The sequence below is a fragment of the Mixophyes fleayi genome, chromosome 6 (genome assembly GCF_038048845.1).
Source record: "Mixophyes fleayi isolate aMixFle1 chromosome 6, aMixFle1.hap1, whole genome shotgun sequence".
Taxonomy (NCBI): Eukaryota; Metazoa; Chordata; class Amphibia; order Anura; family Limnodynastidae; genus Mixophyes; species Mixophyes fleayi.
The window spans coordinates 203,580,949-203,594,420 of record NC_134407.1 but is presented as its reverse complement, the minus strand read 5'-3'; the positions used below and the strand labels follow the sequence as shown (position 1 = coordinate 203,594,420).

Here is a 13,472-nt window from a genome sequence, read left to right as displayed (position 1 = left end):
CATTAAGTAAGTGTTCCCCCCTAAGCCAGTGTTGGCTAACCTGTGACACTCCAGGTGTTTGTGAAACTACAAGTCCCAGCATGCTTTGCCAATATGTAGCAGCTTATTGCTGGAAGGGTGTGCTGGGATTTGTAGTTTCACTACACCTGGAGTGTCACAGGTTAGCCAACACTGACCTAAGAGGATTGACTGAGTAGAGTTCTATATAAGAATGGTCTTTTTTCCATCAACACAATTACACAGTGTTTAACTCCTATTTTTGGTTTATACATTAATGATACTATAATGTGATCTATGTTTATATAGGATTAATGCTGCTGGGTACAGAGGTATAATTGGGTATATGGAAGGCCCCTGTGAATATGCCAATGGGTGTTTTTAACTTTTTATCTAATAAATGTGTGTGGTCTTCTGTATTTCCAGAGAGCGACCAATTCGTTTTTATAAACTCTTTTACGAATGTAATTTGTTGTTAAAATGATTTTCTTATTGTATATATGCTTTGTTGTCCACAAGGAGGGACTATATTTACTATCAAAGTATGTATTATTTATTAGCATCATCCTCTATTTATATAGCACCACTAAGTCTGCTGTTAGCTACTCCACAGCGCTGTTGGTGTATGCAGTTTGTTTTTTGTTAAGGGATAGCAATGTTTCCTTTTAACAGCTGCAGTGGTTAAGCTTTTTTCCTATACTTCAATTAATTGAGTTGGGTTTCAAGATTCTTATATAATAAAAAATACCTCTCCAGCAGCCTAAATGCTCAATATCCCACATCTCTCATGTGATGTCTGTTTTTATGCATTTCCACCCGTTTTTGTCTATTCACGCATGTGGTGGGCAACAGACGGCCGAGCGTTCACCAGTCGGCTGCGTGATGGAAGAGGGAAAGGAGGGAGGCAGTGTGCTCGTTCCTCTGTGTGGCCCCTTGAAGGTTGGAGGGCCACACTTGAAGAACAAAGAGATCGGCCATCACTGGATCAGTGTGCCAAGATGTCTGTTCTAGGGGAGCAAATTTTTGCGCTGGGGGATTGGGGGTGTTTTATGCTAAGTGGCCTATTAATATGTAGCAATAATACTATTATTGTTTATTGCTGCAATAACTTTATCAACAAAATATCACCTGGGCAGCTGGGCTATACTCGATTTTCTCATTGATACTGGCCCGGAGTGGTTAAGGCTTAACTTTCGTTTTATCAGTCTCTGGTTCGCACAATTGCAGTGGAACTGAAAGAAAAATGAACAAAATAAACTGGAAAAAAATGAAATTGTGGAAAAATAGATAAAAAAATGAAAATAAATATTTTTTAAGCTATTGACGATTGAAAAAAATTCTCTATTTTTCCTTGGTAAATAGGCTACACGTGGAGAAGCTTTCGCCAATGTGACCCGGTGAATATTTCCGTCTCTCGCCAGGGGCTACATTCAGTGTTAACCCCTTGATGTACAGGCAGGGCCGGATTAAGGGAATGGAGGCCCCTGGGCTAGGGGGGCCTCCATTCCCCCGTGAGGGCCCCAACCCCCGTGATCCAAGCTGCCCGTGCCCCCCTGGCACTTACCTCCTTCTCCGGCACGCTGTACGCTCTTTACTGAGGAGATCTCGTGAGAGTGAGACTCACGAGATCTCCTCAGTAAGGAGACTACAGCGCGCCGGAGAAGGACCGCAGTGAAAGTGCTCAGCAGCACTGATCACGCCGGGGGTGCCCCCGACCGATCAATACTGCTGCTGAGCACTTTCAAGGGCCCCCTGGATGCCATAGGCCCCTGGGCTGTAGCCCAGTTAGCCCTATGGTTAATCCGGCCATGTGTACAGGGGAAAGCCCTGTCATAAACAAAGCCTTAGATGTAGGTTTGATCCTGTGTCTTTTAGACCTCTAAACCACGACACCTCTGACGATGTGAAAAAAAAAGACGATTACTTTAAATGGGAGATTTTTATGTACAATGTAAGTGCATTTGAGATCCCAGGAAATCTGCACTCAAAATTCTATATAATAAAATATATTAGCGTAAACCAATTAAGGAAGTGGCCTTTAAAGTGTTTTGCTTTTGACTTTGACAGAAATGCACTTTCATATCACGGACTGCAATAGCGTAATTTGCATTGATGTCCCCCAGCGTGGCTTATTTTACAACGTGGAGTAAGGTGCCGTAACCAATCAGATTCTGTCGTCCTTGTGCAGTTTAGACAATGAAAAAAAAAGTCTGCCTCGTTGCTGTCGGTAACATTTATGTACATACAGTAGTATTACGTCAAGACGACACCATTTAAATTATGAATGTCTACTTTTCCATTTGGTCAGAGTGAATGTTACCCCCACAGCCTAAGCCTAACTTTTACTGAAAAGCATCGGAGGAGACAGAAGGGAACTTGGTGCAGGACCTATGTTCTTTCTGCAGGCAATTAGCCCGCACGCAAGTGTACCCAGCTACTGTACATTTGCCAGTATTTATCCACATACTGGAAAGTACTATTTGATAGAATATTATAGTAGTATAATAAGGTTTGAAAAGCCAGCTATGGCAGAATTTAAAGATCCAGTAGAATAGGTGTGGTGGGTATAGATGTCAGTGTAAGGTGAGTGATACTTTCATGTGGGATATTACAATTGTTTTTTTTTTTAGATATGTTTAAACCACACTCAGTGTGTCCTACCTTTAGGGGTGTGGACTTGACTGAAATGGGCTCAAAACTTTGAGGGGTTTACGGATTCTCCTACAACTTGTTCAAAAATCAAGTGCAAGAGTTGCATGGGGTCTTGTATAGAAACTGTCGTTATGGGTTTTTATAAATGGGAAGCATCAATTATACAGACGCCACTTGAAACGCAGACTCTGCCCACCTGTCATTGTGGTTATTAAGTACAGAAACATGACCCACCTGTGAACTGCTGGGACTTGCAGTTCTACACAACAGCTGGGAAAGGTCATATCATGTTGACTAAGCAACATTACAAATAGGCATTGACTGAGCTCTCAGTCGGAAGCTGGTTACACGGGTGTAGGTGGGAAGGAGAATTAATAATTAGTAGAGGCCCTCCCATGTTGTACAGGCGGTTACTCTCCCCTTCTGTCACTTTGTTTATCTTGATCTCCCCACTTACAATCAAGAGATCGAAACTCTCCCTGGAATGACAGGTGGGTGCAGTCAAGTGGCGCCCGTATAATTAACAAGTACCATATATTTCACATTTAGTACAGTTTCTATAGACCTTCTCAATTTTTTTCTAACTTATGTTTGTAAGACCACAATAGACAATAATAAAGTATATGAAACAAACTGGGAGGAGGGTTAAGAACACTGGCAATTAAGAATAACAGTTTTTTGATCATTAACATTTTAGCACGGTATCTCTTTAAATATCATTGCATTAACCCATTGCAGTGCAAATGTTCTGCATTAAAATGATTGTGTGGCCACCTGCTCAACATCAGAAAAACATTTATGTGTCTTTAAACTTTTGAGAAGTAGGAGGAGATATCACTGGATATCAGTGGAAGTTCCTGTGAGGAGGGGGGAGTATTGCAGCCAGAACAGGAAGAGTCAGGGACAGGATCTGCATGCTGGCTGGTCTGTGTCCTCCCACTGTACACCCAGCTGCAGGATCTGTGGAGACATGGAGAGAGTGGAGGGGAAGTTGAGCTGTGACTCTCGATGCAGCTTAAAGCTCCACTCTTTCCTGGGGGCTGAGTATCTGCAAAGGCTGTGGAGGTTCTGTAATTTTCTAATGTCCCTGTTTTTTGGTCTGGCTGCTTACGTGCAAGTAAGTTTACTGGCTGCAGAAACGTGGGTCAAAAGTGAAACACCAATGCACGTTTACCTGTGTGTGTTCCTGGGCTGTATTATAATTGCAGGGCCTGATTCATTAAGGAGAGCAAAAAAAACAAAACAATAAGGGCAAATTTGCACCTTGGCAAAACCATTGCTTTGGAGGGGGAGGTACATTTAAAATGTGGGGACAGATTTATAGTTGGGGTAGGGCATGTCCTAGATTTCAGTGAAACAATAAAGCTATCTGTATTTGAGTGCTACATGAAAAAACAGCCAGTATTTTCCTTACGTGCAAAATAATAAACTAATTTGCACCCCTTGTATTGTAACATGGTTTGTCCAGGAGCAAACTTACTCCCCTTTTTTTTTTGCTTTGCTTGGCTTAATAAATCAAGTCCACGATCTTTTGCTCTCTATTTTTAAAGCATTTAGCAGGCTTTTCCCCCCTCCCTTTTTGTACCAAGAATCATTTGTTTTATGCTGTGCTTTGTTTCTCTCATTTAAATATTAACATGCTTACTGGTGCAAATAACACAAAATGCTGGACCCCTTTGCATTGTGTTGGGAGGACTTAAAGAGAGCTGTATCTTGAGAATGCGTACAAAAAATTTATAAATAGCGGAAAATGTAGCATAAATGAATGTTGCTTTGACATAAAGGTTTGTTTAACACAAATTTTCTGCTGTGTCTGTTAACTTCTGAGTTGTCAAGTGGCAGTGATGTGCTGCCAGATATCACCGAGATGTTGGACTAAGCACATTGCCGGCTATTGCGATAAGAAATACATTCATTCCTTCCTCAACATCGGCACAATGTGTCTCTATGGACTGTTCCGGAGATATGACACACTGAATTGAATCTTCCCCCTTAATCCTCTTGCTACAGGTTATGTCTAGCTCTGGGAATGTTCTAATGTTCTGATTGGCTACAGGTTGGTCTGATCCTGGGAGTGTTCTGATTGGCTACAGGTTGGTCTGATCCTGGGAGTGTTCTGATTGGCTACAGGTTGGTCTGATCCTGGGAGTGTTCTGATTGGCTACAGGTTGGTCTGATCCTGGGAGTGTTCTGATTGGCTACAGGTTGGTCTGATCCTGGGAGTGTTCTGATTGGCTACAGGTTGGTCTGATCCTGGGAGTGTTCTGATTGGCTACAGGTTGGTCTGATCCTGGGAGTGTTCTGATTGGCTACAGGTTGGTCTGATCCTGGGAGTGTTCTGATTGGCTACAGGTTGGTCTGATCCTGGGAGTGTTCTGATTGGCTACAGGTTGGTCTGATCCTGGGAGTGTTCTGATTGGCTACAGGTTGGTCTGATCCTGGGAGTGTTCTGATTGGCTACAGGTTGGTCTGATCCCGGGAGTGTTCTAATGCTCTGATTGGATATGGATGGAGCTAGCCCTGCCCATTTGAACCTTATTGCTGGAGGGTATTATATCTCTTTTCTATCATTTCACTACAATCCACAGTGCTGCAAAGATGGTTTCATCAGGTTCTTTTTCTATATTGACATGTGCCCATTTATTCTGCTTTGCCTATTACATCTTTTGATCATAAATCATCATCATCATCATCACCATTTATTTATATAGCGCCACTGATCCCGCAGCGCTGTACAGAGAACTCATACACATCAATCCCTGCCCCATCGGAGCTTACCCTCTAAATTCCCTAACACACACACAGACAGAGTGAGAGACAGACTAGGGTCAATTTTGATAGCAGCCAATTAACCTACTAGTATATTTTGGGAGTGTGGGAGGAAACCGGAGCACCTGGAGGAAACCCACGCAAACATGGGGGAGAACAGCAATATAATCTACATGTTGCGTCTCATCTGTGCACTGTTTGTAGGACAACACCGGAATGTAATGTCAAACTAAATAACAACACTTTTTTTTTCCATTGACAGGTTAATGATCCAGATGCTGAAGTGTGGATAGTAAGTAGAGATGTTCGTTTTGTGTTTTTTTTTTTTTGTATTTAACTATTAAAACTGTGTACTAACAATAACCGTAACAAAAATATTCCAACTGCCCAAAATAAATAATTGTAAAGATGTTTTTGGTAGCTGTAGAGCCGTGCAGACCAAATGTAAGATGCCAAGAAAACTTTATGGAATGCAGCCAGATAATGCTTTGCATGCGCTTCTCACAGCTTCCAGTCCATTGGAACATCGTGAGGACATGTGTGACACCCAAGGGGAGGTCTGGACCTATCTCTGCACTTGCACAGAAATTCGGGCCGGCCACATAGTGGGCTACCTGCGTTTTTTTTCCTTCAAATGTACCCAATAGGCTGCTGAGCTCTGTCTCGCCCTCCTGGGCTAAAATTTGCCAGCCAATCCCTGTCTGCGCTCCACCTCAGTGGCCTCTCCTGATTGATACCCAGATCATCTTTTACATTCTATTATGCAGTTCATTTGGTTGTTCTCACATTGGTGGCTAGTCTGAAACAACGGAAATTACTGTGTTTTTTTTATTTATGATTTAATAATCTATTATTAATGATTTATTTATTAAGTGATCGACCAATTAGATCTGTTTACTTGAAGCCTTTTTTTTAAATTAGTTTTAGGTTTTCCCAACAGAATTTACCGACAAAATGGCACCAACAACACATCAGTGTCTTAAGTAGATTAACAAAGACAATTCTACGTTATGATGAAGATTGATAGGAAAGACTATAGCTGGTATATTAGGGTAGGGGGAGTGAGCCTTGTTTCTGGGGGAGTTTGGGGAGATTTTCTAAGCTCAAGTGAGCGTAGTTTTTTTCCTGCTGTAGGCAAATTAGTTTTGTATGTTCTCCAACATCTGGGTGGTACAGGGGAGGAAGGGGATAGGAGGGGTATTGCTGCGTAGTATACTGAAATATATGTTGTTAATGGTGATAATTGTATCTCCCTTTGCATTCCCTGCAGGTGATCTACTTGGTTCCGGCCATTCTTATTCTTCTGCTTAGTATAAAACCAGACATAACAGGTAAGGCAATGGTTTTCACTCTGGTGCTTCTATTTGGCTCACACAACACACTTTAAGGTGCACACGTCTTCTTTGTTTCCCAGAGACACCTCCACAAATTACAAGGGCGCCCAGATGTGCGGAGAGGTGAAAGAGTATGAATAAGCGCAAAAGTGAAAATGTCAAATTAAAGTCCAACCCCCTCTACCCAATTTATTACCACCCCTTTCATTAACTAAAACTTCATTTTTTTTAGCCATATATGGCTTAAATGAACCACAAGGGGTAAATTCATCAATCTGCGGGTTTGACAAAGTGGAGATGTTGCCTATATCAACCAATCAGACTCTAGCTGTCATTGTGTAGAATGTACTAAACAGATGATTACTAGAATCTGATTGGATGCGATAGGCAACATCTCCACTTTGTCAAACCCACAGCTTGATAAATTTATCCCCAGAACCCACGCACTTTGGTGTAAACTTTGGTGCAAACTTTGGTGCAAATTGTTTCGTTATGGATTTTGCACCCCACCTGAGCCATTTTAATGAGATGTCCCCTTCCTATCGCACTCTACTAGCGTGCTTCCTATCTTGTTTCTTGATCATTGTAGGTAAACTTAGGTTCTAAAATAATTGCTTTAATTGCCCCCCCCCCAAGGTCACGTCATTTGGAGAACCATGGCAGATCTCCATTTTGCTGCCTGTTTCGTTGGATCTACTTATCTGGGTGCTTCGCTGTATGTTTACAGCAGGAAAAGCATGCTGCATGAAGAGGAAGGCAGGTGAGCGCAATAAGTAGAATATAGAACACCTTTATATTGTACGTCACAGCCGCAGCCCTTAGTGGTTTAGGCGTTGGCCACCCACAGGTGACGCACTGACTGCAGAGGTGAAACAATGAGTTATTTAATAGTAACAATGACACGGTCTGTATATAGAACAATGAACAAGATATTTAATTTAAAAAAATTTACTGGAAAAAATCACAATACACGTGGACAATAATACAAGAATAATAAACCCTAAACCATAGACTGATCCTATGCTATGGAAGAGTTTTCTTTATGCTATGAAAAAGTAACTTTTCCCCCCAAGTTCCCTGTCCTAGGGTGTGTGTATTTATCCCAGGTGTCTATCTCGCCTCCACTACTTTCATGTGTACATAGGAAGCTGCAATGGTGATTTTCCTCTTGTTGCTTTAAAGCTCTCTTGAGTCTTCTGTCTTCTAGGGAGCTCTCGGGACTAGTGATCATTGCATTGTGGCTATTACTTTGTCGGAATACTGGAAAGTAAGTTTTACGTATGTATTGTCATAAGATCGGGTTAGGGGTACCGTCTCCTGGGGTAGACGGCTGCACTTCACACGCAATCGGCCAATTATGTCACACCAGTCCAGTGCTTTGGTTTTAAATAGACTCCGCTAGTTTTATTTACTAGCATCAAAGATTAACAAGACATAAATAAAATCCTTGCCTCTCTGGCATCTAATACACAGGAACACCTCTCTAAAGTGAGGGACCCAATGATAAAATTACTGTTTCTCAAGGGCAATCATCTAACCTCCTCCCCAGGTATTGAGAGACTGATTGAGCTGCCTTGCAGCCTTTTTCGAGCACCACGCAACAGCACTGATACTTGTAATTTGGAAGGCCAGAAATGGATCTTATGAGTGGAGCCCACCCATCTCTCTCCATTCATACCCCAGGGACCCATACCAGCTTTTCCTAACGCTGAAAACAAACTTTGATAAAGTCTTCCCAAACACAGCAATATCCCTAAAACGTACAAGACAGAAGCCTGTAAGATATACAGTATATCTGCATTTAATAACTTTCCCATTTTACTTTTTTGCAGAGATTCAGTCGGTGTATTCAGACTATTTGTAGCTGTGTCCATCGTCCTTTTCCCATTTATAACATGGCTATATATCTACATCAACAAGGAAATGAGAACATCGTGGCCGCAACACTGCAAAACGGTCATCTGAGCTCACAGTAACTCCTGAGGTGTTTTATTTTTCTCTAATACCTAAAACAAAATTTGTGATTGGTTGCATGCCTTCCAATCAGATAAGATCATCTTGAGCTGTGCCTGAACCGTGTGAGAGAGTTTGTTGTCGGACAATATGCAACCAATCAGACGTGAGAATCCATGAAGCCTATGCATATAAAGGCATTTATGTACAGTCCATGATGCAATGGGGAACATATATAAAAACTTGAGTGAAAAAGAAAAAAAAAAAAGATTACTTTCTATAAAAAAAAATTTAAAGTACGGCCTAAAATAATTAAAGGGAACGCCAGATCAGTTGCTATGATTACAGCACTCTTAAGGACAGGTCACTAAATTCCACATTTTTTTATATCATTATAGCCTAGTGCCTTGGGTAAAGAACAAAAAAGAGGGTTGCTCATCCCAATTTCCAACTTTGGCATCCACATATACTCTCTCTCCCGGGTTGTTGTCTTCTCTTCCTCAAGGTTGGCCTGCTATAAGTTGGACTGGGAAAAAGGTTGTAAGGCACTGGGTTAAATGCTCTTTTCCCAGGTGAACGGAGTCAAAGTTAATATCTCTTTCGAGGTACATACCCACCCATCCACTCCACTCTGCCTCAAATCACCTCTCATTACCTCCTCCCATGCTCACCTCCAAGACTTCTCTTGTGCTGCTCCAATCTTTGGAACTCCCTACCCTGCTTCACTCAACTCTCCCCCAACCTTCAGTCCTTCACTCAGGACTCACATTTTCAAGTTCACCTAATCTACCACCTCCTGGCCATCTTACCCATCACTTCCTCCTCCTTCGCCTGCCATCTCCATTTTCTCCCAGTTGGTCCTACTGTCTCTCACCACCCCTCCCTCTAGAATGTAAGCTCTCACGGGCATGGTCCACTCTGCCAATTGTCTCATGTCTGTCTACTGTCCGACTCACTCGTTCATCCTGTCATGTCTTTTGCTGAGTCCCCATAGCATTACTCACACTCAACAGTGTTGCTTATGTGAATTACCGCCTCAATTTGTTCTTACTTCTGTATCTGGCACTATGGAATCTGTTGCATCTTATAAATAATAATTAATAATAATAAAGTTAGAGCACAAAGTCCTTTATGGCACTAAAACAAGGGACATGTAGAAAGTGGTGATTTTCTTTAAATGTTCACAGTGCAGTAACCACTTAACTGATATGTTTTATCTGTCTCCTGAGCGGTATAAGATCTGATTGGCTGCAATTGTTTACTATACTGTTATAAGTTTTCATCCATGTTAGTAAATTATTTTCTTCTTATATTGCTGTAGATATTACAGTATATTTTAGTTTTCTTTTAAACAATTTGTGAGCTGTATAATACAAAGTGGTACAATCAATATTCATATTTTTTTTTTTTTATAGGAACAAAAAAGTCAAATAAAGACTGGAAAGGATTCTGATTGCAGAATCCAGAAGACTTTACATTCCACCCGTGTAATGAAGCAGATGAGCCGTACCATTCCACAAAGACTTTCAGAAATATATATCATGTGCACTATTTTATACTTATTATCTAAGTCCTCACCACTAAAACATCTGATCACATAGTTATCACTGCTCATACGAGGCCGCAACTTTCTGGGCATAACGGGACAATCTCCAAGTTCCGAGCCTACAATCTTTGTACATTTCAGAATCCACCAGAGATCTCTGTTGCGGAAGTAGGGGCTGGTGAGGCGCACTCATCAGTTTCTCTGCTGCTACATACTTGGTCTGCACCACTTTCAGCGGAGCAAAAGGGGAGGACAGGGGCTCAGCTTACTGATTCGACTGACTTTTCAGCCCCTTTAACTGTTGCAAAGACAGGTCGGTAATATTCAATCCTCCCCTGAAGGTGTTTATTGAACTTTGGACAACTCTGACTGAATTTGTGAGGTTTCCTCCTGTTGAGATTTAACTTCATTTTCTTTTTCATCTACAGACTTTTGTTGGCTTTCCAGTGCTGGTGTCTTTGCTCCGTCCTGGGCACGAGACTTTCTTAACTCTTGAACTTTTTGTGGAGCTCGCTCCTCTGACTGCTGCTTGGCCTGAGGAGGTGTCAGCTTATCATATAGAGTCTTTAGCTCTCCATACAGAGTCTTGTATTGCCCTCCAATATTTTAAGCTGCGTTATGGTTTTAATTTTCTCTTGTGTATCTGCGACTTTGGCATAAAGTTCTTTCTGGAGATTTTCCTTTTCATCCTTCAGTTTTGCTGCTTCTTCTTTTGCACGTTGACATTGACCTGCATTCTGGGCTACATTTACACTTGCAATACAAGTTTTTAATTTTCCAGTCTCTTCAGTGAGCTGCTGTGATCGGGGCCCCCAAAGTCTCACATCTTCCTGAAGCAACTTCTGTCCACCAGAACCATCACACTTTTCTCCCTGAACTCAGGGTTAGATTCTTGCAATAGTAATAATGGCTTCAAGTTTCCGTATCTTAGCTTGAAGTTGCAGTAGGTCATGATCCAGTTTATCGCTATGTTGAGTTATTTTTTTCACGCTCTGTTTTTAAACTGTTTTGTAGCTTGTTGGTTTCTCACCCCATGTGCCCTGTATACGCTGCTGGTATCTTAAACATTACACTTATATAACTTCAAATCCTTGTTTGAGCAACTTCTCATCTCACAATCTGTCTTCTTGCTCCTAAGGCTTTCCTTCCTTACTGAAAGAGACATTGAGACCTCCCTCAGAAGACAGAGGTTTAAGTAGGACTGATGGAGCATAAACGTCAAGGCTGTGTCAGGTTTGCACTAATTGACAGTGAAGAGGATAAGGGGGAAGGGGTTCGGTAGATCAGGTGTGAAATAGAAGGGGAGCTGGTTAGGATGAGTGAATGGAACAAGGAAGGGAGTACTAGTAGGGATGGCCAGAGGTGATTAGAGAGGTTTAAAATAAGGGAATCCAGGAGTGTAGAGTAGAAATGTTTTTCAAAATTACCGTTGATGGGATCTAAAGATGTGGATAAGTATTTTTTGCCATATATCTCTATTTTGTTTATATCTCTTTATTGACCTTTTATCTGTATTTCACTATATTCTATATGATAATTTTCTTCTAGCCTGTTTGGTGTTGCTTTTTGTGTTTTTTTTAATTTTTTTTTATTTTCTTCTGTTCATTTGTTTCACATTTTTTTAAGCCTTTCCATTTTCCTTTGACAATTTATTGTGACTTTTGTTAGCCTCTTTCTCTACAGGAACATTGCCAGATCCATGGCTGACTTTTTAATTATTGTTGAGTGTTGCATTTGTGAAACATTGTCACACGGCTTCCCTCCCCACTGATTATTTCCCCACATTATATTTTGTTTGAATTCCCAAATGGCTATTTCAATTTTGTCCTGTAATGTAATCTTGGGGCTAGATTTACTAAGCTGCGGGTTTGAAAAAGTGGGGATGTTGCCTATAGCAACCAATCAGATTCTAGCTGTCATTTTGTAGAAGGTACTAAATAAATGACATCTAGAATCTGATTGGTTACTATAGGCAACATCCCCACTTTTTCAAACCCTGTAGCTTAGTAAATGTAGCCCCTGGTCTGTATCCATTTTCATGTAGCATGTAGTCTTTCTGTTTAATTGTTATTTAATTGCTTTGTTGTGCTTATTGTTTTAAATTATAGTAAAAGGGGCTGTTATTTTAAGGTCTGTAAACAATATACTATACATCCAAGAAGATTTTAAATTAACAGGAGAAGACCAGGATGATCTAGGGCATCAACCTAAGGCTAGTAAATATATTAAATATAATCAGTGTTCCTCAATCACATGTATTTTTATTTTCAGTCAAGATGAATGTAAAATATATCTATGTTGCACAAGTTAATTTATTATGTGGATAATAAATACATTATATAATTAGCAGCATTGATGTCATCAATTATAAGCTGGACTCCAGCTATCATCATCATCACCATTTATGTATATAGCGCCACTAATTCCGCAGCGCTGTACAGAGAACTCACATCAGTCCCTGCCCCTTTGGAGCTTACAGTCTAAATTGACAGACAGACAGACAGTCCAATTTGTTAGCAACCAATTAACCTGCCAGTATGTGTTTGGAGTGTGGGAGGAAACCGGAGCACCTGGAGGAAACTCACGCAAACACGGGGAGAACATACAAACTCCACACAGATAAGGCCATGGTTGGTAATCGAACTCATGACCCCAGTGCTGTGAGGCAGAAGTGCTAACCATTTAGCCACATGCAGCTATCATTATAAACATTAATAAGAATACATAGCTATATACATTAGGATGGTGGGTTAATTATTGCAGGCATATATATGTGTACTTTGTAAAATACTGATTTTGGACGGTAACTAAAGAGTAGGTATCTCGGTGAAGATTGTAAATTAAGGTGTTGAAATACAAAATTAACATAATAACACAGCTAAACTGCCTTTATATTGCTCTGCTTTTACGAAGGATTTAAACCAAATTTACACTATGTAGCCGAAGGTATGCAAAATATAATCATTGACGAGCCTGGTTTTGAATAGATTGGCTAGCACAGACTTAGTAGAGAGGTGGTCACATCACGCCTATATGCATGAGATACAAGCTAAACCAATTCTTTTATACGATTGGTCAGCTGGGGTTCTATGGCCATATAAGGTCATAGTTCCGGAATGTGTCTTATTACATCCTAAATAATCACAAGCGTTATTGTTTCTGATAATACACATTCATTTCTAAAAGACTGCATGCAGGGCCGGATTAACCATAGGGCTAAC

The 13,472-nt window shown here is 40.8% G+C and overlaps 1 protein-coding gene across 2 annotated transcripts; it reads left to right on the top strand.

Annotated features, from left to right (window-relative positions):
* Positions 1-3,532: 3,532 nt before the first annotated feature.
* TMEM220 (transmembrane protein 220) lies at positions 3,533-12,600 on the top strand. Of its 2 annotated transcripts, XR_012677762.1 has the most exons (8): positions 3,533-3,766; positions 5,681-5,710; positions 6,689-6,749; positions 7,389-7,512; positions 7,960-8,019; positions 8,585-8,736; positions 10,121-10,564; positions 10,680-12,600. XR_012677762.1 is itself a non-coding variant. In XM_075178132.1 (7 exons), the coding sequence occupies exons 1-6, from the start codon at positions 3,620-3,622 to the stop codon at positions 8,715-8,717; spliced, it is 555 nt and encodes a 184-aa protein (XP_075034233.1). In that variant the 5' UTR covers positions 3,533-3,619; the 3' UTR covers positions 8,718-8,736; positions 10,121-12,600. The 2 variants fall into 2 exon arrangements, 1 of the variants encoding a protein (XP_075034233.1); XM_075178132.1 differs by having other exon boundaries at positions 10,121-12,600.
* The last annotated feature ends 872 nt before the right edge of the window (positions 12,601-13,472 follow it).